This window comes from Apis florea, unplaced genomic scaffold (assembly GCF_048593485.1).
Source record: "Apis florea isolate Af1SG1 unplaced genomic scaffold, ASM4859348v1 contig_3367_pilon, whole genome shotgun sequence".
NCBI classification, from domain to species: Eukaryota; Metazoa; Arthropoda; class Insecta; order Hymenoptera; family Apidae; genus Apis; species Apis florea.
This window is the reverse complement of record NW_028256746.1, coordinates 1,711,613-1,739,456: the sequence shown is the minus strand read 5'-3', so window position 1 is coordinate 1,739,456 and position 27,844 is coordinate 1,711,613. Positions and strand designations below refer to the sequence as shown.

Sequence of the window (27,844 nt, the reverse complement as noted above, 5' to 3'; positions counted from 1 at the left end):
AGTTAGAAAAATTATTAAAATTTAAATATTTAATGTTTTGAAAAAAAAATTCTGATTGAAATTGAAATTTAAATAATAATAATAATAATATAATAATGTTTTATTATATTTTTTATTTATTTATTTAAATTTACACTGTATTTTTCGTTTCATCTTCATTTATATCTTCTTTGTCTTTTTTCTTGCTTGATATTTTTTTCTTTCTCCGTCGTCTTCTTTTTTCTACTTAATAGAAGTTAATATTTTAATTTTTTTCTATACAATAATAATTTCAATGATTTTTCAAATTTTTTAAAAATTTAAATTTGTACATATAATAAGATCTTGATAACTAATTCCTCGAATCAAATTTCTAACCGAAAATATATACAAGAACAATTTCTTTTTTAATAATTACAATATATATGATTTATATATTGTAATAATATTGTATAATATATGTATCTATGTATATAATCTGTAACTTTTTTTATAGATATAACATAATATTAATAATAGTAAATAATATAATATAGTTATATATCAATAATTTTCATATATATTGTATATTACTTTTTAAATAAATATACCTATTAATGTGATAATAAAAAATTTAATAATTTAGATATCTAAAGGAAAAATGAATTCATTCATTGTATTTTTTACATTTCTACGAAAGAAATTGAATAAAATTAAAATTAAATATATTAATTATTTTAATTTATTACCATTACATATAAAATAATTTTGCAAAAATGTTTATTAAAATGAAATCATGTACCTTTTTGCTTAGCAATTTTAATATTCTTTTTCATTTCTGTATTATACATTTCTTGCTTTTTAGTCATCATAATTTCTCGAGCTGCTGCTATTTCATCTTCTAAGTACCATCGAAGAGGTCCTCTAAGTCGTCTAGATGTGATTAAGTCAGCCAAAGATTGCAATTCAATTCCTCGACGTAGACGTTTGTTAACAAGTTGCCTGTCAACACCTCGAAGATATTTACCTCGAAGACTAACTCGTTCTCGAACATTTCTTTGAGTACTTCGTTGATTGAAATTTAGAATATCGTCATGTTCTTGGATACGAATTTTAATATCAGGTCCTCCATTAGATAAATTATTTGAAGGAAAAAGTGGCATAGATCTTTTTCTCAATGCACTTAATTTTGGATCATAATTTTTGATATCACAACAAAATCCATAAGGTTTCACAAAAAATTCATTGTATGATGTACTGGCATTAAGTAGCTTTGTTCGATCTTTTTTCATGTTTTATTTAAAATAATTAATATTAATGTATTTTAAATTTAAACATGAAATATATGTATTAAAGCAAAAAGAAAGAAAAAGGAGAAAGAGAAATATGGTTTTTTTTTAAAAAATTAGGTTTGAAAAATTTGAAAGAACTATCTCGGAAAATCATTGTTTTTATGTTAAATAAATAAAAGTTGTTACACATTAATCACATTATATTTTTCATTGCTCTTAAATAGAATAATATTATAAAATTAATAATGAAAGGAATTAAATATTCAATACAATTTATAAATTAAATAAGATTATTAAAAATTATTAATTTGTATATGAATAAAATATTTTCATCTTAGTTATTTTTTATGTTAAAAATTTATTGCTTTAATTATATATAATCTATCATCTATAATTTAAAATAGAATCACTTTAATATTACAATTAATTTTAATTTAGAATAATATAGAACACGTATTTATAGAGTATAAAAAAGCGCTTCTCATGTTTATTCGTGTAAACGAATGATACTGTTTCAGGAAAATTTTGTACATGTAATTCATAGATTATTAAATAATACATATGTGAATTTGAAATGTTATTTATTTTAAATTTATTATAAATTATGAATTCTACTACTTTGTCATCTGGAACTTTGAGTCATTCACCAGGACAAAGAGGTACAGAATCCCAAGATTCAGAATTAACCTCTGTTGGAAATCAGACTTCGAAAATATTGAATCAAATGAAATCTGAGTTACAAGAGCAAAAACAACAGGATCGTTTACTTCGAGAATTACATTTAAAACGTGTTCAATCATTAAGAAAAGAATTAGATTATATTAAAGCTACAGAGTGGAGATATCAACCAATCGATCGGTATATCTTTATTATTGCAAATATATATTATAAATATACAATGTTTATGCAAATATTAATAAAAAACATAAATATTTATAGGTACATGGATAGAAATAGTAGAAATTAAACATGTTTTCATTTATATATACACTTATAAAATATACTATAGGAAATAAATCATCAATTGAAAATGAATCAGATGAAATAAATAATGTTATAGCACGCATTGAAAATGCTTATGAAAAAGAAATACAAGAAGATGAATATTTTAATAAAGATGCTAATTATTATAAAATAGGAAACATTACTTTGATTGACACAGATTATATAATAGTTGATGATTTTTATATTTGTGATACAGTGAATGTTTCTATAGATAATTTAAAAGTAGGTGATAGAGTTTATTACTTGCTTTTGCAAGACAATCATGGAACAGGATATAAAATAAAAAAAATTATTTCTGTGATAGATGAATCATGGGATAATGAAATAGCAAATTCTGAAATAAATGTTATTAAACCTCAAACATTAACAAAATGTATAATTGGAAAAGTTACAGAACGTAAAAATCGATTGTTAATTGTAGAACCTAATAATATTATTGTTGATTTAAACAAAGTACAATCTGAATTTATTCCTGTAATTGGAGATTGGTTAAAATTAGAATCAGAAGTAGAAATTGATGAAGTTTCTTATAATCTTAGTGGAGAAATTTTGGAAATAAAAAAGATACAACCTCTACGATCTAAGTTAAATATTGGAATTGTATCTTGTTTTGACCCAATTAAAGAAATTGGTGTTATTGGAAAAGATACTGTATTTAATAAAAGGATATGTGATACTGGTTACATTCCTTGCGTTGGTGATAAAGTAATAAATGATAGTATTGAGAGTGATCAAGGAATTTATACATGGAGGTCATTAACAGTAGTTCCAGTAATTCAGGTAAATTTTAAATAAATTGTTTTACAATTACTACAATTTATTAATTAGATAATTTTAGATGATAAATAATTATACATTTTTATTAATATTATAATATTATAATATTTGAATATTATGCATAAACTTAATAATAAAAAAAATTATGTACAATAAAAAAATATTTAAAATAAAATAAAACATATACATAATAAGAATAAATTTATTCTTTATAGACTTCTATAAAAAAAACGAAATTACCAATGTTATATAATACCTTTACATCAAAAAAGAATTTAAATGAACTTGCAAAAGATAAATGTGGTATTGTTATTAGTGATAATATAAATATTGATTTAAATATAGAAGAAGAAAAAAATGTAACAGTTACTATAGAAAATGTAGGTAATACTATTCATGTATTGTGCAAAGGTTGTTTTATGATAAAAAAAGCCCATTCTCAATTAACTTTAATGAAACCAATTATTCCTAATACAATCTTAAATCCTTCTGATAAATTAACTTATATATTTAAGTGCACAGCAAAATTTATTGGTACAAGCAAAGAATTATTTATCTTTAATTTCAAAGATTTTGAAATTGGACGAATTTTTAATATTACTATTAAACCTAAAATTATAAAAAATAAATCATATAATAAAAATAATAATATTAATATCAATTATATACCAAACTTGGATGAATGGAATGAAGCTACATACATTCCAGGTATTCGTCCATGTAAACCACCATCATTTATTAAAGTACGAAATATGATATTTAAAGTTCCTAAACATTATTGGGATATAATATCAAAATGTATAAATGAAGGAAAATCACAAACTGAAAGTGAATATGATATAGGAAATGCTATACCTTGTTTATTAAATAGACTTTGTCTTGAATCATATAAAGATCGTTTTCATGCATTATTATATTTAGAAGAAATTGCACAAACAATAAACTTACAACAATATAATATAGATAGTACAATTATGAGACGTTGTGGAGAATATTTGGTTATGGAAGTACCAGGACTTGCAGAAAAACGTCCATCCCTTTTGGTTGGTGATAGAGCTATAGTATCTTTCAAGTGGGATAGTTCTCATGGTATGTTATGAAATTTATAATAAAATTATATTATATATTTATTCCAATAATTAATTACATAAATCTTATAAATTATATGAAAAAATCTTTTTATTATATAAATTATTAATTAATATTAATATTTATATATAATAAGGAAAAATCTTTCTATATGAAATTTAAATTTTAATGATGTTTGGAATAGGAAAATTAAAATATGAAGGATTTATTCACAAAATTACAAATTTGGAAATTTTTTTGAAATTTAATTACAAATTTCATCAAGAATATAATTATGATGATTGTCAAGTATCATTTAAGTGTTCACAATCTGTCATGCAACGTTGTCATAATGCAATTAATATGGCTGTACATCGTCTTGGTCAAAATTTTTTGTTTCCTACTCATGTAGTTGAAAAAGAATCTCAATTAGATATTGAAGAGTTTGAAATAAAAAATAACTCAACTTTTAAACAGACTCATCAACGGACTAATTCTGTATCATCAGAATCTTCTTCTACTAGTACTACATCTACAAGTAATAAATCTAATAGTACAACAAAATCGTATACAAAAATGTCAGTTGTACAACGATTATTTAATGTTGAACCAATTGAGCAAAATCTAGCAATGAAATCTGATATAATTGTAAAAGACGAGTATATTAAAACAAAGGATGGAATGAATGTTATTAAAGATACAATGCATGTATTGCCAGATTCAAATTCTTCTTCTAATATTGAATTACAACCAATTATTTCACAAATGCGAAAACGAAAGTTGCATTGGTTTAATAAAAATTTAAATTACTATCAGAAAGAAGCTGTAAAAAATATCTTAAAAGGACATGCACGACCATTACCTTATGTGATTTTTGGACCACCTGGTACAGGAAAAACCATTACTCTTTGTGAAACAATTCTGCAAATTTTATCAATTATACCTGAAAGTCGATTATTAGTTGCAACACCATCTAATAGTTCTGCAAATCTTATAGCAGAAAGACTTTTAGATAGTGGTGTACTTAAACCTGGTGATATGGTATGTATTAAAATTATATAATTTTATTTTATAATAATTTTAAATGGATTCAATTTAAATTTTTAGTAAACAAATTTTCATAATCATAATTTTCATAACTTCACTGTTTGATTAATTATGAAAAATAAATAAGAATATATTTAAAGACAATTAAATTTGATATTGTTTTATCATATTTTTTAGTATTCATGCTATACTAATTCTACTATATATAAATAATTTGGAAAAAAAACTTTGCTTCTTTTTATAGATACGACTTATAGCTTATCATTGCTTGGGTAATGATTCCATACCCAGTAAATTATTACCATACTGTGCCACTGCAGAATTAGCAGATGAAACAACAATTGAAAAAATAAAATATAATGGAGTAGGACCAAAATTAAATTGTACTATGAGTATACTTGGACGTCACAGAATTACTATTGGTACCTGTATTGCATTGGGAATATTAAATAATATGGGTTTTCCTCGTGGACATTTTTCACATGTACTAGTTGATGAAGCAGGTCAAGCAACAGAACCAGAGATTATGATTCCACTTAATTTTATTCATTCTGATTATGGACAAGTAGTTCTCGCAGGCGATCCATTACAACTTGGACCAGTTGTACAAAGTGGAATAGCAAAAAATTTTGGTTTAGACGAGTCATTTTTATTAAGATTGTTACGTCATTTTCCTTACCAAAGAGATCCTAATGGATTTGAAACACATTATGATCCTCGACTTGTTACGAAACTTATTGTAAATTATCGAAGTTTACCAGAAATACTCGAATTATCAAGTTCATTATTTTATAATTCTGAATTAAAAGCGCAGGTACATTTATTTATATCATTAACTTAAGTTTTTGTCATAAATATTATGGTAATTAAAATAAATATTTTTAGATATCTTCTAAAAAAAGTAAAGAAGCAAAACTTTTACAAACATTAGCTTCTGAATTGCCGAAAAGAAAAGGTATTCCACCAGCTATAGTTTTTCATGGTGTAAATGGTGAAAATTGTAAGGACAATGATAGTCCAAGTTGGTATAATCCTGAAGAAGCAACTCAAGTATATCTTTATTTGTTAAAGTTATATAAATGCGGTCTTTCACCCGATGATATTGGAATTATAACTCCTTATCAAAAACAGGTAAAAGAGATAAAAATAAAATAAAAATATTTATAAGATTATTTTATATTTCATTTATTGATACAGGTTCTTCAAATTCGTGAATTACTTTTGGAATTAAATATAGAATTACCAAAAATTAGTAGTGTTGAAGGATTTCAAGGTCAAGAGCGCAATGTTATTATTATTTCAACTGTACGATCTTCAACTAATTTTGTAAATGAAGATATTAAACATTCTCTTGGATTTGTTGCTTGTCCTAGAAGACTTAATGTGGCAGTTACTCGAGCTCGTGTTTTAGTTATTATTTTAGGAAATCCCAAACTTTTGGCACAAGATCCATATTGGAAAAGCGTTTTAATATATTGTATTAATCAAGATTCTTATACTGGATGTAGTTTCGGTTTTTCCAATATAGAAGACTCTTGGATAGAAGCAAATAATTCTTTTATCAGTGATGAAATAAACAAATCATGATAATTCATGGCAATATTCATTAATTATATCTTTTTTTATATCTATCGCACAAAATATCTGTTATTAAATTATAAAATTACATTTTATCAAATATACATTTGATTTTATGTTTATATATGTTTTTACGAAGGAATAAATAATATTATTCATATTATGATTTAATATAATTATGCTATATGTTAGAAATTATTTTTATACAAATTAATGAAAATTTTTCATAAAGAATTTAATTTTTTAAATAATAAATTTATATTTTTTAATTTTTATTTATTTTAAAAAAATTGATTTCTAATTTCTCGAGATTATTGCATAGCAAATAAAGTATGTATTTTTTAAGTTAAAAAGAAATCTTTTTGTTAGAATTATAAATATTCGAAATTAGAAATGTTGAAAAAAGTATCGAATTATATGTACTTTCTTTTTACACATTTCTTATAATGAAATGTATAGATACATATTACAAAAAGTATAATTTCATGTAATAATATACATATATGTATATTTATACAATTTTTCCACAAATATATTTTTATTCATTCAATTTAAAAAAGAGTTTGAATAAAAATATATTCATTTTACAATATAACTCTGACTTCAACTTACATATATAGAATTGAATTATTCACTGTCAGATGTTCTGTTTACAGTTTGAGTTAAATGCCTTAGTTAGTATCCTTGCATATTATATCATGATGTCATAAATCCAAGTTCCACGAGCTTTGATACTATAAAAAGATAAAATTTTGTTATGATGTATATAAAATAAAAAAAATTAAATTTCATTTAAATAATAAATTTCATTACATTCATTTTTTCAAATTACATTTGAAATCTGAAAATTTTACATACTTTTGATTCATATATACATGAATGATTTGATTAATGAAAAAATTAAATTTATATATTGTATGGAATATAATATGAACATATTATATTTTTACAATGTAATAGTTTAATTTTAAAAAGTTAATGATTAAATATTAATATGTTATATTATAATATAACTTTTCTTTTGTTTTTATTATACAAGAATGAAAAATGATAAATATGATATAATTGTTAAAAAAATGTAATGATTAAAAAGTAAATAATGATTCAGTAATATTTTGATACATTTTTTAATGTCAATATTATTTTTTATTGAAGAAAGTTTTAAATTTTAAATTATTTTAAGTTAATTAGATGACAAAAAAAAATTACTAATGTGTGAAAATGATTGTGAATGATACTGACCTTAGTTAGTTCCACACTATACTTACAGGATCTTGATTTTTAGCTTTTAATTTCCGTTCAATTAAATTTTCTAATGCTTCACTACGAACACTTAAGGTTTCAATTTTTTCAACTAGCTGTTGATAAGGTGATGCAGGCTGTCCACCCATTACAACATGTCCTAATTTGCTATCTATTTTGGCATCTAATCGTGCATTACGGATTAGATTGACAATCCAGCATTCTGCTACATCTGCTTTCATATTAAGTTTTTCTGCAAGCATTCTGTAATATAAAAATATATTAAAAAATTTTAAAAATATGTTTTATTATTTTTTTTAATTATAAAATTAGATGTAAAATTATTATATACCCGATACTTATACATTGATGTATTCTACAGAATGTTTCAAAGATCATTAAACGAGCATTTTCTACAAATTCACTCAACAATGCAATCAAGAAAAAGTCATTAAACACAACTGTTTGACATTCTTGTAATTTTTGTCTTGCTCCATCAAAATCAAAATTAACATATAAATGTTCTAAAAATTCCGTAATGGGATCACGATATGTATAAGATTCCTGTTAATAAATACAATAAATAGAATATTTATTATCTTAAGATTATATAAAATTTTGTTAATTAAATAACATTTTATCATTAAATCACTCACAAACCTGTTGTATTACTTTTACAAGATCTTTTAATATAGATCGTCTAGAACGATTAACAATGACAGCTGCTGCTAAATATCTCAATATATGAGGACACATTGTTTGAATTGCATTTAAGTAACTGTAATGTAATAAATGTTTTATTATACTTACTACATTATTTTATTTTAAGAAATATTTATAAAAAAGTTAACATACTGTGGTCTATAAAGAAACATTTCTACAATTAAATCTCTGCCTTTCACATGATTAAAAAATACAAATAAACTCCAATGAATAAGCCATGTTCTTTGTTGTAATACTTGAAGAGAATTTCCTATCACATTGCTATCAATATATTCTCTCAATTTGTTTACATCTTCTAATGCAGTTTCCCAATTTTGCACTAAAATTTCTGATGCCAATTTACCCCAAAGTACATTTAAATAATTCTAAAAATTATATATACTATTATTATTATAATAAAATATATTATTATAAAAATAAATCAAATTTATAAATTATTCTATATATATTAAATTTATTATATAAATACCTTATCAGTTGGTGGCATTATAAGCATATAGAAATACAAATATGATGTAGAAACAGAGTAATTACCACATTCATAACGATATTTTGCTAATTTCACAAAACTATCCATCATTTCCACTCTGAACTATAAAAGCATATATATAATGAATAAATTTTGATAAAAATTATTATATTATTCATATAAAAACATGATATTAATTAATTAAAATTATTATGTATAATTATATATAATTGAAAAATTAAAAATATATTGATATATGAATTTGTACTTTCACTTACATCAGATTCTTGAGTAAGATAATTATTTAATGCTTTAGAATCTCTCATATTTTCCATTTTCTTCATAACTTCCTCATTATTCATAAGTGCCACAACAACAGACACATTATTTTGTAAAATACTAAGTTCTTGTAGTACATCTGCACGACGAGCTTTTAATTCCTATGATTTAAATTTTTCAATCATATTTATTAATTACAAACATATATTATAGATTATAATTTACAATTATTTATACCTCAGGTACTTCCAAGTTAGGATAAAGTTGTTTTCGAATATCAATTGTATAATCTATCATATTTGTTTTGCTAAGAATATCAAGCTTAGCTTGTAATAATTCGTCTTCATCGTAAATCTGAAAAGCACAAGTGCATTATAACCAAACCATCTAAAGCAAAAATATTTTTTTATTTTATTATACCTGTTTCGCAGATAAGAATTCTAAAAGTGGAAAAACTAAATGTCGATCAAGATATTGACCTATACGCGATGTTAAATCAAATTTCGCCATTTCGTTTTTTTAAGAAAAATCGAACGAAAGCGGTTCTAACCACAATCTAAAGATAAAAATGGAGCCGATCAAACGACCACGCTCCACGTTAATGTCAAAGAATGTAGAATAGATTGAACAGAAAGTTTCTATAAAAGTAGATGGATTTCGATGCTAGCGCTGCATTATGATTTTTCAAATGAATTAAACATTTTATCATCGTTTAATTTCAAAAATGTATAATGTATGCTTTATATTTCTACAATTGAATAATACGATGAATGATAAGATGAAACAATAATATATTTTTTAATAAATTCAATTTAAAAAATTGTTTACAATTGTATGAAAATATATTTATATCGTAAATTATTAGATATTTTTAGTATTATCTTAATCATTTATATACTTATATTAAGATTAAAAAAATAAAAAAGTAATTTCAATAAAATATTTATTTAATTTATAAAATAATTTCATTAAAAAAAATAAACAAGAAGAATAAATAAAAGAAATAGATCAAAAACTAGATTAAAATTAATGCCATCTTTCGAGTAACTTCAGAGATAGCGTTAATTTTCAATTCTCATCTTATCTGATCTTAAGTAGATGTATTCTGAAAGAGATATCTTTAGCACTCGAGAGATGCCGCCAAAAGTCAATTTTTTATTCTATTTCTATCTTTTTCCTACTATTTGCTGTTTTTACTTACTGTATTTTGATATTTTATTTATGGCATTCTGGAGATGGCGTTGATTTCCATATTTTTAGTTTATCTCTATCTTTCTCCCATTGTTTATTCTTCTTGTCTATATTTGCTTTTAACATTTGATACAAATGAAGTATGAAATGTCAACTGAATATATTCTTATTATTTCTCTTTCAATAGAAAATATTAGAATATATATAGAAAATACTAGAATACTAGAAAATATTTTAATTTTTAATAAAAAAAAATGTAAACAATATATTCTCGATTTTACAATAAATTTCTAGGACGAAATCTCTAGGAAGCTCGCAAGACGTATATTCTTACATATAATATTTCGTCAAGGTATATCAAATAGTTTGATTTTTTGCACGATCGATAATTCAGAACATGAGAGAAATCTCATAAGATGGTAGGTCTCTATTCTATATCTTGACTGTGGTTCTATGATCCAAAAGTAAATTTCTGTTCACTTGTAAATTTTGTTAATAAATTTTCTGCTTTTAATATTTGTAAATATCGATAAGTGAATGAAATGCCACCTAAAAAGACACCTGCTCCTAGTAAAAAAGCGGAACAAAAGAAAAAAGAAAAAGTTATCGAGGTATATTTAAATATTTTTTCTAACCTTAAAATATTACACTATATTTTAAACATGTGTATTTATCGAGATTTATTACTTTTTGAACTTTTTCATAATATCATCAATTTTTTATAGGATAAGACTTTTGGTATAAAAAACAAGAAAGGTGCCAAACAACAGAAATTTATTCAACAAGTAGAAAAGCAAGTAAAATCAGGTGGTGTTAATCCACGGAAATTAGAAGATCCTAATATTAAAAAACTTGAAAAAGAAAAAAAATTAAAGGAGCAAAAAGAATTAGCGCTTATATTTAAACCTGTGCAATCACAAAAAATAGATAAAGGTATTAACTGAAATTGCAACAGTTAGTTATAAGATGTGAGATCAAAAATTATTTAAATATATTATATTTTTATAAATTATTATTTTAAATGTTTTATGATTTCAATTTGCTTTACTATGAGCAGATATAAACATAGAATTTAATATATTTATTTAAATTTTTTTAGGAACTGATCCTAAATCAGTAGTATGTGCATTCTTTAAACAAGGACAATGTACAAAAGGTGATAAATGCAAATTTTCTCATGATTTGAGTGTAGAGAGAAAAGCAGAAAAACGTTCATTATATTGTGATATGAGAGATGATGATAAGGAGACTGATACAATGGATAAATGGGATGAAGATAAATTAAAAGAAGTTGTTGAAAAAAAGCATGGCAGTGGTAATCGTCCTACTACAGATATTGTGAGTTGAAGTTTATTGTAATATTTTAATTTCATTTATATAAAAACAATATTTAATATTTTTTAAATTTTAGATTTGTAAACATTTCTTAGAAGCAGTTGAAAAATCAAAATATGGTTGGTTTTGGGAATGTCCATCAGGACAAAAATGTATTTATAGGCATGCATTACCACCTGGTTTTGTTCTTAAAAAAGATAAGAAGAAAGAAGATAAAAAAGATGAAATTTCCTTGGAAGATTTAATTGAAACAGAACGAGCTAATTTAGGACCAAATCAAGTATAAATATATATATATATATATAATAATCTAGAAAATTATATTTTATTAAAGTATTTAACATATTTTTGCAAAATATATAATAATTTATTAAATGTTTTCCTAGACTAAAATAACATTGGAGACATTTTTGGCATGGAAAAAAAGAAAACTAAAAGAGAAAAAAGAACAGGCATTGAAAGATGAAGAAAAAAGACGAAATGATTATAAAGCTGGACGTCAAGTTGGTATATCCGGTAGAGAAATGTTTTATTTCAATCCTGAACTTGCAGCTGGAGATGGTATTTTTTTTTATTATTTTACATTATGTAATTTATGTTATTATTATAAATATACAATTTATTCTGAAAATAATTTTAGGTATTGATGATGGAGATGAAGCAATATCTAGTTATGTTCGTGAGGAAGACGAAGCAGAAGAAAAAGTTGAATATAGAGAACTTGATATGGACAGACTTGCACTTGAAGCTAGTGAAATTGATACTTCTGGAATAACTGTAGCTGGTGCAGATCGATTGAAAAATAATAAAATTACAAATGAGAATTCCACAGGTATTTAAAAAATATATTTGTTTTAGTATGATATCCTCAGAATAATATTAATAATATTATACTTTTTTTATTTATACTTTTATGATAGTTACAATAGGTGAAGGTGCAACTGCATTAGCAATTAATGAAAATTTGTTTAAAGAGGAAGATTTAGAAGGTTTAGAAGAAGAATTAGAAGATTTAGATTTAGAAGAGTGATTCATATATTTCTTTCCCCTTAGTGTCTTCGTTTATCTGTATCTTTACAATACATACATTATAAACATTATATATACATTCATTAATTCAAAATGCAATATCTTGTATATTATTACTTACATCTTATATTCTATTTTCAAGCAATATACTTATATACAAAGTACATGTAAAGAGCTGGTCTCGTGCAAGTAACTTGAAATTGAAATTAATATATTTTAGTATAATTTATGATTTTTAATTTTTTTACGATTAAAAATATATAATCGAATTTATTGTAATTGCATTTATATATTAATTGACATCTCTGCGAGTTAAAAAATATATAAAATGTTATAATTATAAATATATTTGAAATAGTAATAGTTTTTAAATCATTTTTAATAGTTATAAACTTGAAATTGAAATGTAATATGATAACGAGACTAGCAAATAAAACAAATCATTTTCACAAAACATTAAAAATATTTATAACATATGTAATTATTAATAATAATATAAATATTACATAATTTATAAATTCATTTCATTTTTTAAGATCACAATGTTTCATATATGTGAAAAAAACAGATTATAGATTATTGTTATTTATAAGATTTTTATCTATAAATATATAATTAATAATTTTTCATTAATTTTTAACAATATAAAACAAAAATAATTAATTGCATCATATGAAAAAAGTTATTTGAATATTTTGTTATAAAATGTTTTGTTTATGTTATAAAATTATAAAACATAGTTATTATAGTATAAAAAATTTTCATAACACATAAATGATATAACATTCAAATAATATTTTCATACATAAACTGATTTAGAAATAGTGCGATGTCCATATATTAATTATAAATATAAATATAAATATAAATATAAATATAAATATAAATATAAATATAAATATAAATATAAATATAAATATAAATATAAATATAAATATATATATATATATATATATATATATATATATACATATACATATATATGTATATATATATACATATATATATGCGAATAGAATAATAGAAATAAATGTATCATCAAAAAAAAGGAAAATTTATTTAGCTTATATTTAAATAATGTAATTTAAAGTTTTCTATAAATATGGATAAATTTTATAAAATACCTCATATAACATTAATATATTATTTACAAACAAAATATGTAAAAATTTTATATTTTACTTAATTGCAAATTTTTATATTTTCATAGTTTCATAGTTTTAAATATAATCATATTATATAGACTGATTTAATCATGATTAATTAGGATATCAAATATAATATGTATTATCTATTACATTATTTTATTATTAAACAGAAATCCATTTATTATTTAAAATTTAATCTACACATTCTACGATTTCTATATCTTTTGAATAAGATAATGATACTATGCGTCGAGATGCACGATAATCATAAAATTCTATATCTGGATGCTTTTCTAATAAATATTTATATGCAGTAATAAGATTATCAATATCTTCTATTGTTAATTCTACTGGTCTTGTTTGTGGATTCAAATCAGCAAGTTTATACATCATTTGAGCTAATTCAGTTCGGTATTCTAAAGGAAATAATGTTCTAAAAAATAAAAGAAAGTTTTAAAATTGTATTATTAAATTTTACAATTTCATAATTATATTTAATTATCTTCGATAAATTAACTTACTCAACACCTCGTATACTGTATTTTTGACGAAAACTAAAAATGTGTCGCGTTACTTTTTCAAAAATTGTAAATTCATGTTTTGTTCGTGGAATAGTTAAAGGTATAAATGTTACAAGACCAACATCAACTTTTGGTTTAGGAATAAAGGCTGTACCTATTTTTTGTAAGAAAAAGTAAAATAAATTTTATGGAATATGATTAAAATTCATAAATTATATAATTCATAATTATATAAAAGTTTAATAATTTACCTGGTATAATAAAATGTAAAATTGGATGTGTCCATGCTTGTGCCATTACAGATAATCTACATCTTTGTATATCTAATGGTTGAGCTATTAAACGTTCAGCAACTTCTTTTTGAAATGTTAATGTCATTCGAGTTTTTCCAAATGTCCATGGACCTCTTTTTTCACTAATTGCATGTAACCACTTTATTATAAGAGGTGTTGAAACATTAAACGGTAAGTTACCAATTAACTTAATTCTTGGACATTTTTCTGTCCAAGCTTTCATTTCAGTTGAAGGAAAAAAATTATTCATATTTATTTTCATAATATCATCAAAGATAATTTCCATTTTACCATTAACAGCTGCAAAAGCATCTGCCAACATTTCTAAGGTAGGTTTAAATCTTTTATCTTTTTCTACAACAATTAATTGTTTTGGTTGAGATTTTAGAATAGATCGAGTCAATGAACCAGGACCAGGACCAATTTCTAATACATGACAATCAGTAAGATTTCCTGCTTTTTTTATTATTTTATCTGACAAATTTTGATTTAAAATAAAGTTTTGTGAAAGTTCTTTCATTGCTCTTAAACGATATATTTTCAATATATCTCTTATATTTGGTAAAGGTGGTAATCTTATAGTGGACATTTTCTTTTTTTCTTATTAATTTTTTAGAAATAAAAACAAATTTAATTAATTTATATATTTTATAATATTTCAATATTTGGATTTCATTGTTTTATAATTTATACTTAAATATAACGAATTATCCAAAAATAATATTCTACACATTAAAAATATATTTCTAAGCAATATTTGTATCTGATTTTGTTTTTTCAATTATTTTTTCAGGTTCATTTAAATCATTTAAGAAAGTTTCCTGTTTAACAGCATGTATAGTATACAAATAAATTCCTAAAGCTACACTAGCAATAGAGATTCCTGCTACAGTACATCTTGTACGAGTTCTTCTATATATAAATGCTTTTTGAATAGCTATTTCTTCAGCTTGTTTCATATATATTAAATCACTGTATTTTAGTTTATTTTTATCTCGTACAAGATCTAATTTTGGCATGAACTCGCTATTTTTTTCATCTGTAAATAAAATAATAAATGGGATATTTACAATAATATATACTTAATAAACATTTATCTTGTCATTCACCAGCTTGCATCTTCTAAACTTCTCTTCTCGTAACTTGATACGTAATTGTGTTATTTTTTTATTATCTTTTCCTTTTGTTTTTATTCCTAAAAGATAAGGTTATGTAATCATACAATATAATCTTATAAATTTGATTTATCTTTATAAAATAATTATTATATGTATGTATACATTCTTGTAAATAAAATATCTATATTTTAATCAATAATGCTAAAATTGTTTAAATATATATATTGTAATATTTTTTACGATAAATTTGTTTAGGTTATGATGTAATAATTCTTTAAATTTGAAATATCACATATAATACAATTTATTATATAAGTATTTATATATTTATATAGGATATGAAAAAATACATATACATTTTTTAAGATATAAATTTAATAATTATATTAATAAAATATATCATACCTTCAGTTTTAAAATTCTAAAATGATAATATACAGTACAATTACATTAATCCCAAACGCATGCGTAATTCATACGTCATTGGTGTATATATAAAAGTATAGTATAGTACATAATAATAAAATAATTTTAATAAGTATGAATTAAAGAGATTATGAAATATGAAGTAAAAATTAAATAAAAATAAAAAAAATAGAAACATATAATAATAAATAAATTAATTAATTAATAACATTGTTTTCAAATATTATAAAAATATTTTTCTTCTATGTAATATGAATTAATAAGGATAAAGTTATGTTTTTAAAATTAATAAATATAATCTAAAATAGTGACAATTGATATTCTAAATAAGCGATGATCAAGATAAATTTTAATGTTAACATACATTACATATTGTATAATAATGAATGATAAACTAAAATAAATAATTTGCATATATATATATATATATTTTCTTAATTATGATCAAGAAATTTTCAAAAATATTTATTATGCGTTAAATTATTAATTAACTATGAATCAAAATATTAATTAATAAATGTAATAAATATAAGTGTACATATAAAGATAAAAATCGAAAGATTATTAACAAATTTGAAAATGGCGAAGTGCTTAGAAACTTAAGGATTCAAGTATAAGCTGTTTCAAGTTTTGCATGCATTTTTTAAGAAGAACTTGAGGTAATTCTGAAAAGATTCTACCATCTAAGAATACGAGATAAGGAATTAAATATATCTTAGACATATTTTGGAAAATTATTTACGTGCAATATATATAACGTGCAATATAAATTTTTGAACTAAAAAGAACTTTATTTATTTAACATAAAAAAATAATACAACAACCTTTCTAACTTGAAATATATTCGATTCCGAATATTAATCAGTAAAATTTATAGAAAAAGAAAAAACGCATACTATATATTAAAAACTACATATTAAATATTAAAGTAAAATTTTTTAATGTAAATGGCACATGGAAAAATATTTTAAGATTTATAATAAAATATTTTACATAGTATAATGATATTCTTTCTTTTTTTTTTTTTTTTCTTTAAACGCAATTTTCTGTCTGTTGGACTAGCAAAGCGAGTCTCCGGAAGTGTGGTCCGTGTACTCACTCGTCTGATGAAACCTGAATATTTGATAACGTTGCATTACGTTAACAGCGTCGCTTATCTATTTTAATGGATTGTAAAGTAAATTGAAACATCCGACTTTATCTAAACTCGTTCCATGGAATGCTAAAGTTTGTATTAATACTTATTTTTCGATGCTGCGGTGATAAAACCATTCATATTCGCTGAAACAAAAATCAACGAAAGAGAAAAGAAGTAAAAAGGAAAAAAATTAAAAGAAGATTTTTCACGACGAATGTTATTAATTAGTTTAGAGATGAGTATGTCAATTATTTAAAATTGACGTAGGCGAGAAATATTTCGACTTTTCCACGTATGTATTAATTTACAAAGCTGGTGACCAACAATTTCTGTGAATTTCTGTATACACGTAATGTATTCGTGAACTTTTGCAATAAACCCCATCGTGGCTAAAAATCCTATTTCACGCGTTGTTTTTCACGCATTTACCTTTACCCAGGTTTCATTGCTAGAACTTTCCAGTCAATTGACTCCCGAGATGCAGCCTTTTGTCTCCTTTTGTCCCTTTGACCTACGCTCCCTTGTTCGTTTTTTCGCTGATACACGAGAAGAGAAGCGAAGAAGTCAATTTCGAGAGGAACGGTGATTGCGATGAAAATGCGCCCAAGTGCAAAGAATTTTTTTTCGCGTCATCAATTTTCCCTTCTTTTTCAAAAATCAGAAGAGAGTTCAAGCATTAATATATATAAATATACAAAAAGTGGAAACCACGAATTCAACTTGTTGTTAAGCTTTCGACGAGAAATTTTATTTCAGATACGCGAATCGATCCATGAACAATGATCTCGTAACCGTTTATCGACGACACATGCATCACATTCCCGTATCTTGAAACAATCGTCCATCGTTTGCGTTTTTTTAAAACAGATAGGAATTCGATTTCGATCGCAAGGATCATCCCGCTCTTTCTTCTTCTTCTTCATCATCATCGATCGAAACAGGAAGAAAATTTCGAGACAAATTTCGCGTTGCCCCGTGGAGAGTGCTCGACGATCTCATCTCAATCCCCCTGCGTTCCATCCACGTGCGTGAAATCGCGCGCGAATAAGGGAAGGGAGCCGTCGTCGGCTGTGCTCCCTTGGGCCCTTCCAGGAGCAGGATACTCCTCCTGGTGAAACTCTCGCCCGACACGAGACCCACTCTTTTTTTCCCTTCTCTCGTCGCGCGAGAGACGACGAAGGACGAGCTTGCGCCTTGAGCTGCGTCTCTCTCTCTCTCTCTCTCTCTCTCTACGACGTCTCGCGAAGAGAATGCGGGAAGAAAGAGGGAGGACGAGGATCGACGAGGACACCATCGGTGGATGGGAAGAGACGTTCGGTTCGCGGAGAGTCTCTGCGAGTTGAAGTCGCACTGGCTGGTGACGAGAGAGAGAGAGAGAGAGGGGAATAAACGTTGAAGGGAGACTGTGAAAGAAGCGAAAAGGACGAGAGAGAGAGGGAGGGAAAAAGGAGTATATGAAAAGGGGTGAAAGGTAGGGTGAAGGTGGAATAGGCGAGCTTTTTCGGCAGGCGCGCTCGAGGGGGGCGTAAGGAGAGCCGGGAGAGACGGGGATCGGAGGGGCGAGTGGTTCGCTCGGTGGGAGAAACAGGAGACCCGGGCAGTGCAAGCCGGGCAGCCTGCCCGACGATATCGTCGCTCTCGATATCGCGGTGATATTCTACTTTTTTTTTTCTTCCCCCCATCCTCCGCCAACAGTCGGACTTGTTACGCCGCGAGTTTTCCTTTTCGCGTTCTAATAACGCGGGCATGCGCACCGTCTCTTTTTTCCGCGTATATACAAGGCACACCTTGTACCTTTGAATTGATACACACGTATACAGAGACACGTATATATATATATATCATATATATATATATGTATATATATATATACATGTACGTTATACATAGTGTACATACGCGTAGCAGGTACGAAAGTACGGAGTAGGACGAACGTGTGTTTCCGCGATAAGGAGACAGTCGAGAGACAGAGAGCAAAAGACACGCACGTAGATACACGCTACTTACTCGGCCACGTACGTTCGTGGAATATATATACGGGAGCACGTGTATCCATCCGGAGGGGCAGCTGAAAGAACGCACGCACAACTCCCCGCTCGCAAGTTTCCGCAGCTTTCAAGTAACAGGTTGGTCATTCCGCCACTTCTCTTAAAAGAGAGCTTTCGCGCCTTTCCTCCACACCGCTTGCGCTCCTTTCCTCCCTCCTCTTACATTCTTCGAGATAAATCGACCTCGATTCACCTTAATTAATTTTCGCGTGAGATTGATCAAGCAATTTTTTTTCTCGTTATACGTATACATATCGCATTTCGATCGGCGATACCACGGAATTAGACTGGAAATTGTTGAACGGAATGAAAATGTTTTCGCATGATAGATGTGGATAATTGAAAATGGTTGGATGCGTGTTTTTCATCGTGTGGCCATTTGAATAGCGAAATCGATGCTAATCAATCGGAGAATCGGGAGCCTTCCCTCCCTCCCTTCCCGTCTTTCGAAAATTCACGCTTCGATCCCACGGAATGCGGTTTTCCGTGTGAGCCATTACGCGTGCAACGCGTAATTTCCAAATGAAATTGATCCATCGTTTTAATCGACCAATTTCCGCCCCTAATTTCCCCTAACTCCCGGGGAACGTTCCGTCCTGTCCACGATCTCTCTTATCGCCTCGGATCGCCTTCGCTTCGTACGAGTTCGTTTCGACTCGAAAAATATACTCGCGAAATTACGTGTGTCGCAGCAGGGAGATGGAAGACCGCGAGGGCGAAAGTGGTGTATTTATTTTTAATGTTAACGGGAGGGCACGTATGCGGGTGACGTGTCGCAATGTGTAATCAATGCGCGCGACGCGTGTAACAGGTCGTGTTGGCGAGTTAATAAAGAGTAAATTAATAATTCGAGAGCGATCCCGTTTTCTTTTTTTTTTTTTATTCGCAGTATCGACGCACGATTTATAACGGTCGATAAAGATTCGTAAATCATTCGAGGATATTTGTCCGTTTTTTCAACGTTGTGGCGTTTATTAAAATATCGGATTATGAAACGATATTTATTTATTACAATTAATTTAAAGATTTATCTATTATTTTATCGTAAAATATGATAAATTTGTATAAATGAATATGTATATACTTCGAAACAAATATCCGACCATTTTGTGATTCGATAGATTTATATTAGGATTTACAATGTTCGTCGCAATTCTATTCCAAGTGGACCGAGTGTTTAACGATCTGTGAACGATAGTGCATACAATTCGCGTAAAAGGCAGCAGCTTTGTTCTTGGTAAATGAAGTTCGGCGTGTGATATGGATATCCGCATTAAACGGAATCGAGAGCATTTTGCGACACGTATCGTACGATACGACAAAGGAAAATTTAATTTCTAATATATTTAATGTGTAATATTGGTTAAAAAAGATGCGTTGATGAAGAACAACGAATCAGAAATTACGAACCAGAAGAATTTTGCAATTATATCGGCAATCTTTTTGATAGCATAAACTTTCGTGTTGGCCTATATTCATCCCTTTTGTTTCATATAAAACGGAACATTATTAAAATCCGCAAAGGATTATTTATTTTTATTGCTAAAAATTTTACTTGATGCGCGCATTCGTTTCCTGTTATAATGTAAAATTTGTATCGAATTTTATCGAGAGAGAGAGAGAGAAAAAAAAAGGAAAAAATATAACAACCAATTTAATCCCAATTGCACCGAAATACAGCGACTCGTGGAACATTATAAAATTACGAATTTCGGATACATCATTTTTTCAAATATTTTTCATTTAAATTATGTAATGAAAAATTATCGAAATATTTGTTATTCTAATTTCTTTACATATATATTTCCTTTGTACTCGTTCGAGCGTGTTCCATTGCGTTACAAAATGTTTAATTATAACGACAAAATATAACGAAGGAAAATAAAGTAATAAAACAGAACGAAGAGAAAGAAGCCAGGCGTAAAAATAAAAAAAAATTATATCAACTTGGATGAAAAATATCCTCACCTTTATTTTTGAACAAGAGATAAGAACGATCAGAAAAGCGTGTTACGTGGATTACAATTTAATTAGCGAATTAATAATCTTTTCGTAATTTTCCGCGGGGGGGGATTTCGTTCGATTTTTCTCGCCGACGGAAATCGCGTGGCGGGCTGGTCGCGCGCCAAGGCTCTGCTAGATTCCTCCTCGGATGGAAATTTTCCTACGTTTTTATCGTCACGTAGGAAAGTTTACGGCGGATCGGGGGCTACGCTCAAGATTAAGTTTCCGCGTTAGAATTTTTCGAACCGATTTATCCCCTCGATCCGATTTAAATTTTCGATGCGTAGGAGGAGCTTTTGAATATAATACCGGTATTATCTTTACCGATCAGTTTTTGTTTATGAAAATCGAATTATTCGCCGGATTTACGACAATTTTTCATCGTTTCAAAATATTATTCCTTCCCCCTTTCTCTCCGGCCTTCTATTTTTTTTATTCAAATTTATCAACCCGGCGTATCATCGTTTCCCCCGATCCTTCCTCAGATACCTTTCTTTCTTATCTTATTCCAGCGTGACCTTTTGTGTCGAACACTTTGCGAAAATAGATGCGAGATATTTTTACCTTCCCTCGACATACGCGCTATAAAAATCTATAAAGCCGAATATAAGGCGCGCCTAACAGCCGACATTAATTTTCGTTAGAGAGTTAAAAACAACGAACGTCAAATTTATCAATTTGATAAGATTGCAATAATTCGGAATCTCGTGCGCAAAGAGAGGTGGAGACCAAGCTTATCCAACGCAGAAAGGAAGGAGAAAATTACGAAATTACGCCATTTCTTGGCTACACGACTTTGTAACTTTCGAGCACGGTTGAAAGAAACGTAGCAAAACGTTTCGCGGAGGTTTCTTTTTCTCTCTCTTTCTCTCTCGAAAACTCGGTGGCGAGTTAACGAGTGGTTGAAAAGTATCGCGGCTTAGTCCTCGATTGTTTCCTCCGTCGGATACGTGTAACGGAGTTTAGTAACTCGAACTTTACAATCTCGAAAACGCAAACCGGGAGGACGAAAGGTTTCCATCGCGCTTCGAGGAATTCGTTTCCCTTTGCGCGAATGAATCGAACGGTCTTCTTTCGCTCGAAGAAGCGGCTGAACTCGTTTCTGCTGCGTACAGGCAATCGAGGAAGAGACGAAACCCTCTGATCGATGACTTTTCACGAACGGATACGAGATTATCGGGCTTATTATGTATTAAGTATTCGAGCATCGAATAAGACATCGAATGAGGAAAATTTTTTAATATTCACGTTATGGATTCGTTATGGGCTATCGTCGTATCATTGACGAATTGTTTCGAATTGTTGGCGAACAATCGAGAAGCATCGATGACGAGGACAGTGAAAAGGAGCGAGAAAAATTCGTAACGTTGAATAAGACGTTAAATAAAATCGTGTGTATAAAATCGAGGAGAGAATCGTTTTCTTTTCACCCTGCTTTTGCTAGATAAGTCGCGAATCGCGGTGGAACGTTTTCCATCGTTTGACGAGCAATTTCCGCAAGAGCATCGATGACAGGAACGACGAAGGCAGGAAAAATATTTAATATTCACAGAACGTTATAAATCGTGGGTTATCGCTGCTTTCGAATCCATTAAGAATTTCCCTCTCTCCATCTCCATCTCTTTAAATCGCCTCTTTAAATCGTGGAACGTTTCTATATTCGTTGAACGAACAATTTGGAAGAGACATGGATGACAAGGGTGGAGAAAAATTCATGAGCGAATTCACAGACGTGCACGATGAAACAATCATCCCTTCTCGATTTTCATTGTCGGTAAGCAATTTTTCCAACAGCATCGATGACAGTGAAAAGGAGCGAGAAAAATTCAAGCACGTTGCAAAAATCGCGTTATAAAAACACTGCTCCCCAGTTCCTCGATTCCTTCTTTTCTCTCTCTCTCTCTCTCTCTCTCTCTCTCTCTCTCTCTCTCTCTCTCTCTCTCTCTCTCTCTCTCTCTCTCTCTCCTTGCTGATAGGTAATCGCGATGCAAATTGCAGCGGAACGTTTTCCATTGTTGGCGAGCAATTTGTGCAAGAGCATCGATGACAGTGACAGTGAAAAGGGGCGAGAGAGGAACGTATTCGTGCGTATTTCTCGATTCTTCTCTTCACCCCTCTTAATAAACCCCGCGGCTGTGCATGGCGCCTCTTTCATCTCTTCCTTTCCGCGACTCGAGAAATAATACCGGAGAGCAAACCCCAATCGAGCAAACTTCTCTCTCTCCTCTTTTCGCTTTTTCATCGATTCCCGCCACGTAGAAAGAATCGCTCCTTTCGAGAATCCAAAACCCCCTGTACGTTCAGGATACCGCGTGGGTGGGCACGAACACGATCCTTTTACAGTATTTTTAGCTCGAGTGAATGATTTGTTGGTTGACATTTGACCGGGCAGCAGGCTATTCGTGGAACGTTTATACGTCGTACGGCAATACCAGTGGAATCACCATCGCACGCTGGCTTGCGTATTCTCTGGCGAGAATACTGCTCTAATCGAAATGGCGTCGCCTCGAACTCGAGCAAGATTCAGAGGGCAAACAGTTTTGTCGAGCAAATGGATTAACATCGAGCGAATCGAATCGTTTTATTATTCGTTTCACGCGAGAAACGTTTTTATTCTTTATTCTCGTCGAATGCGCGTATCTGGATGGACCATCGAACACCACCAACGTGGTAAAAAAGGGAATTAATTAACGAGAGGGAAGGAAAAACGTGCAATTAACGTTTCAACGTAGTAGTAGCGGGATGAAAGCAGAAAGATTTCGAATCAACATGGAATAAGGTAGATCAATTTTTGTATCTTTCCAGGTAATCCGATGTTCAACGGTGTGCCAGGTCTCGAATTTCTCGAAAAGCTTCGATGTAAATTGAACTGCAATTTACCTTGTTTTCGAGTAAAGTCTTCCGATAATTGGACGTGTGCATGATTTTTAAACGATTTAAAGCCGGCCCTTTACCTCTCGATAATGCAAAACACCTTTGACGCGTTGACAGATTGACACTTTCTCATTTTCGTAAATTAACGGAAAGTTTGTAGAAGCATTGCTCTCGAACCTCTCGGAATTTCAGCTATGTATAAAGTCGAACAATGTCGCCATTGACGTATTGACATCTTAACGCATCGATATCACGACATTCTAGCCACGGGCTAGAACGGGGTATCAGCCTTTGCCGTCAACCGTGTTCAAGTCGATCGTAACACACGTATAACGCGTTAACAGGCGTGCTCGAGACGAGAAACAGACTCCCTCTTTTTTTACTCGTTATAACGCGTGTTATTAAAAGGAAACGTTTAATTAAATCCCTCGACTTTTTTCATTACTATATATATATATATTGTATTGTGTTTTTCAAAAACGGTTAGCAAGCGATATTAGTGAATCAGGCGAATCCTGTCCTTTTGGAAAACGATTCCAACGTGTTTCAGCGAGAACACGTTTCATCGGATATCTGTCTGGCAGAATTTAATCCGTATTTCTTGATCAGTTTGCTCCAACTTACTTGTTACTTTCTTTGATACAGTTCATTATTCGTTGATATTTTCGAAACGACGAAAGATACATATATTCTTCTCTTTGGATCATTTCTCCTTAACAAATATCGAATAAACGTTCTCGATACGGCAAGAATAGCAAAATTTGTACAAAAGAGAAGTAATTAATTATATTTTATATTTGTTTATCGTATCGCGAGAAATAATATTACAATTTTAATTTATTTAAGATCATACGACGATCGTATATTCTCACGCCTTTATGTATTCTCCCCGGTTCATCGTTTACAATGAATAGAAAGGGGATGAAGAAAGTGAAATAAAACAGGGTTGGCAGGGTAATGTTTCATAAAATCATGTGTGAAATTGCTGTTTCTTTGAAATATTCTGTTCCGCTGGATACCATCGTCGTACTCTATATACGGGAATACAATTCATCGTTCACGTTCCATTTCACTTCAACTGCGAACAGTTATTCGAACGCGAAATCGTCTAAAACTTGTACAACCATCGATTTTTCGTCTCCTCAAAACTTTTATCTCTTCATTCGTGATACAACGCGAATGTTCCACGATTTCGTTCGAATCAATTTTTTTTTTTTTTTCACTTAATTTGACGAAGCAACAATTCTCGTCAAATCTCAAATTTCGTTCGAGATTATATAGGAAAAAAAAAAAAAAAAAAAAGAAAAGAAAAGAAAAGAAAAAAAATAACAATTCTTTTTTCGAACGACACTTTGCAGGATTTTAACGATCAATCGGGTTCGCCATCTCGCCGTCAGCGATGAATATTTCAGAGGGCTGGGGAATTATAATCTTCCACGGCGACGTGTATCACCCCGGTTACTTATCGCAAAAAGGTCATCGGTTGGCCCAGTTCCTTACCTCTTCGCCATTTCCTCTCGTCCATTTTTCTCCCATTCTTCCCCTTTTTTCCCTCTCTCCACCCTTGTTTCACGATTCGCGCAATATCGCTTCTATTTACCGCTACTTTCACGATCGTAATAACATTTGATCTTGAAACATCCCTCCACTGTTTGTTTATTAATGTATTTATGACATCGCAAGTTTATTCGCGTTAAGCTTGCCCCGTGTAATGCCTACACGCGTGCAATTTGCGATTATACGTGGTGGAAAAGTTTCGAGCAAAGTGATCCTTATTTTTCAATTCAAAATACATGAATTATATATATATATATATATATATATTTAAAATTATATTTAATCATACGTATATATATTTCAATAAAATTATTCACAGAAATATATCATTTTAATTAATTTCACGGAAAATGGAGAGAAGGAAATGAAACTTTCAGTTTATTCTTGGAGAGGAGGGGAGAGGAGGGATGCGGTAATTTCGCACAGCGGGAGAAATCTATTCAGAATATATCCGAAATAGAAAATAATCAAAACCGGACGCAAAAGATGCAAATTAGTGCGAACGGTCCACCGGTTTTCGGAAAAAAACTTTTTCTCCAGTTGCTCATAAAACGAAAGATATTTTCGCGGTGGAGTAGGTCGCTCGATATTATTTCTATTTTTTGATCAAACTTGAGGGGAAGAGGAAAGGAAGAAAATTTCTCTCGTCGAAAATTTTCTTACGAACGCCTGATAAATAGGCGCGTTACTGCTACTTTCTATAACTTTTAATCAATCTTAACAATTGCATTATCGATAATGCATACAAGTTGGTCAAACTGATTGAATTAGAATTCCGTTTCTATTTTCAAGTAATCTCTAAACGAGATTAGATAATTTTTAACGATATTTCACGATTCTTGCATCAAATATGCATTTTTCAACTCCTCCCTCCCTCGTCTTAAATAATTAAATTTATGTTGAAGCAACGTGTATTCATTTTCGTGCAACGTAAAATTGTTTCGACAGTGGAATAATATTGGAAAATAGTAGAAATAGTTTAAATGTTAATCATTCGGATAATCGTGTTACGGGTATATTAATTTCATATTAATCAACGAAGGAAATATATTGCTTGGATAATAATACGTTTGGATAGCGAAACATTCAAACAGAGGAATGTTTGGATAACGGACGCGTGTTCGAATATAATTGCGTTAACACATATATACATACGACACGGAACGTACATCCGAAAGATTTCGACATGTTGATTTAATAGATAATTTTTTTTTTTTTTTTTTTTTTTATAGAAAAATATATAGAAACGCGGTATCCGTCTAATTAGTTATTATCGAGAGAAGGAAACGTTCCGATCGGATAATAGAGCGTTTGGATAATGGAATAATGGATTATCAGAGAATTTCGATAACAGGATAACGAACGAGTCTACAGCCTCGGGGGCCACCGAATCGAAGATCCTTCAAAATTCTCGACATTCTCCACATTTCCTTCTAATATAATAAAAGTGAACCAATTCTAATTTAATCCTTCCAAGATCCCGTGTTTTTTCCCGGGGGGGGAAAAATTCATCACCTTTATGAACTTATACTCAACTCCCTTTTTTTTTTTTAAACGATACTCGCAACAAATCGTAAGAAAATTACTTCAACGGATAATTATTCGACCAACCAATCAATCTTTGAAAAATATAATATTTTGCACGACAATTGTCCAAACCCATTTTCTTTCTTTCGATTCTTGCACCCTCTTTTCTCTTCCTCGCCTGTCAATTAACGAATCGA

The 27,844-nt window shown here is 28.8% G+C and overlaps 7 protein-coding genes and 1 long non-coding RNA gene across 10 annotated transcripts in view; 3 read left to right on the top strand and 5 right to left on the bottom strand.

The window, feature by feature from the left end:
* Positions 1–93: 93 nt before the first annotated feature.
* LOC105736003 (uncharacterized) lies at positions 94–1,971 on the bottom strand. The gene is made up of 2 exons (XM_012488993.3): positions 761–1,971; positions 94–222 (listed from the first exon to the last, which is right to left on the bottom strand). The coding sequence occupies exons 1-2, from the start codon at positions 1,248–1,250 to the stop codon at positions 131–133; spliced, it is 582 nt and encodes a 193-aa protein (XP_012344447.1). The 5' UTR covers positions 1,251–1,971; the 3' UTR covers positions 94–130.
* armi (probable RNA helicase armitage) lies at positions 1,969–7,529 on the top strand. Its single transcript, XM_012489204.3, has 7 exons — positions 1,969–2,108; positions 2,190–3,035; positions 3,248–4,121; positions 4,306–5,141; positions 5,392–5,961; positions 6,033–6,278; positions 6,345–7,529. Exons 2-7 carry the CDS (start codon positions 2,220–2,222, stop codon positions 6,732–6,734), a joined length of 3,732 nt encoding a protein of 1,243 aa, XP_012344658.3. The 5' UTR covers positions 1,969–2,108; positions 2,190–2,219; the 3' UTR covers positions 6,735–7,529.
* On the bottom strand, positions 3,053–3,885 carry LOC147657006 (uncharacterized). Its single transcript, XR_015293216.1, has 2 exons — positions 3,734–3,885; positions 3,053–3,641 (listed from the first exon to the last, which is right to left on the bottom strand). It is a non-coding gene; the product is annotated as an uncharacterized LOC147657006 (long non-coding RNA).
* On the bottom strand, positions 6,306–10,415 carry eIF3e (eukaryotic translation initiation factor 3 subunit E). 2 transcript variants are annotated; one of them, XM_012489206.3, is made up of 9 exons: positions 9,859–10,415; positions 9,676–9,792; positions 9,438–9,599; positions 9,160–9,282; positions 8,823–9,055; positions 8,628–8,745; positions 8,320–8,531; positions 7,968–8,231; positions 6,306–7,459 (listed from the first exon to the last, which is right to left on the bottom strand). In XM_012489206.3, the coding sequence occupies exons 1-8, from the start codon at positions 9,946–9,948 to the stop codon at positions 7,973–7,975; spliced, it is 1,314 nt and encodes a 437-aa protein (XP_012344660.1). In that variant the 5' UTR covers positions 9,949–10,415; the 3' UTR covers positions 6,306–7,459; positions 7,968–7,972. The 2 variants fall into 2 exon arrangements, with proteins under 2 accessions (XP_012344660.1, XP_003695661.1); XM_003695613.4 differs by having other exon boundaries at positions 7,994–8,231.
* A 244-nt stretch (positions 10,416–10,659) lies between these two features.
* On the top strand, positions 10,660–13,092 carry LOC100869637 (zinc finger CCCH domain-containing protein 15 homolog). The gene is made up of 7 exons (XM_003695612.4): positions 10,660–11,240; positions 11,355–11,562; positions 11,729–11,967; positions 12,041–12,244; positions 12,351–12,525; positions 12,605–12,796; positions 12,885–13,092. Exons 1-7 carry the CDS (start codon positions 11,172–11,174, stop codon positions 12,992–12,994), a joined length of 1,197 nt encoding a protein of 398 aa, XP_003695660.3. The 5' UTR covers positions 10,660–11,171; the 3' UTR covers positions 12,995–13,092.
* A 933-nt stretch (positions 13,093–14,025) lies between these two features.
* On the bottom strand, positions 14,026–15,544 carry mtTFB1 (mitochondrial transcription factor B1). The gene is made up of 3 exons (XM_003695610.4): positions 14,914–15,544; positions 14,663–14,816; positions 14,026–14,574 (listed from the first exon to the last, which is right to left on the bottom strand). The coding sequence occupies exons 1-3, from the start codon at positions 15,542–15,544 to the stop codon at positions 14,334–14,336; spliced, it is 1,026 nt and encodes a 341-aa protein (XP_003695658.1). The 3' UTR covers positions 14,026–14,333.
* Positions 15,545–15,589: 45 nt separating this feature from the next.
* Positions 15,590–16,565, bottom strand: LOC105736029 (Coiled-coil domain containing 56). The gene is made up of 3 exons (XM_031917712.2): positions 16,479–16,565; positions 16,065–16,150; positions 15,590–15,994 (listed from the first exon to the last, which is right to left on the bottom strand). The coding sequence occupies exons 2-3, from the start codon at positions 16,072–16,074 to the stop codon at positions 15,702–15,704; spliced, it is 303 nt and encodes a 100-aa protein (XP_031773572.1). The 5' UTR covers positions 16,075–16,150; positions 16,479–16,565; the 3' UTR covers positions 15,590–15,701.
* A 2,686-nt stretch (positions 16,566–19,251) lies between these two features.
* The window catches only part of Fife (regulating synaptic membrane exocytosis protein fife), a 128,648-nt gene continuing 120,055 nt past the window's right edge, over positions 19,252–27,844 (top strand). The window contains exons 1-2 of one of the 2 annotated variants that reach the window (XM_086911695.1): positions 19,252–19,286; positions 19,543–19,763. The gene's annotated coding sequence lies outside the window, so the exon portion shown is untranslated. Of the gene's footprint in view, positions 19,764–27,844 lie in introns of both variants that reach the window. The other variant, XM_086911694.1, reaches the window with a different exon arrangement.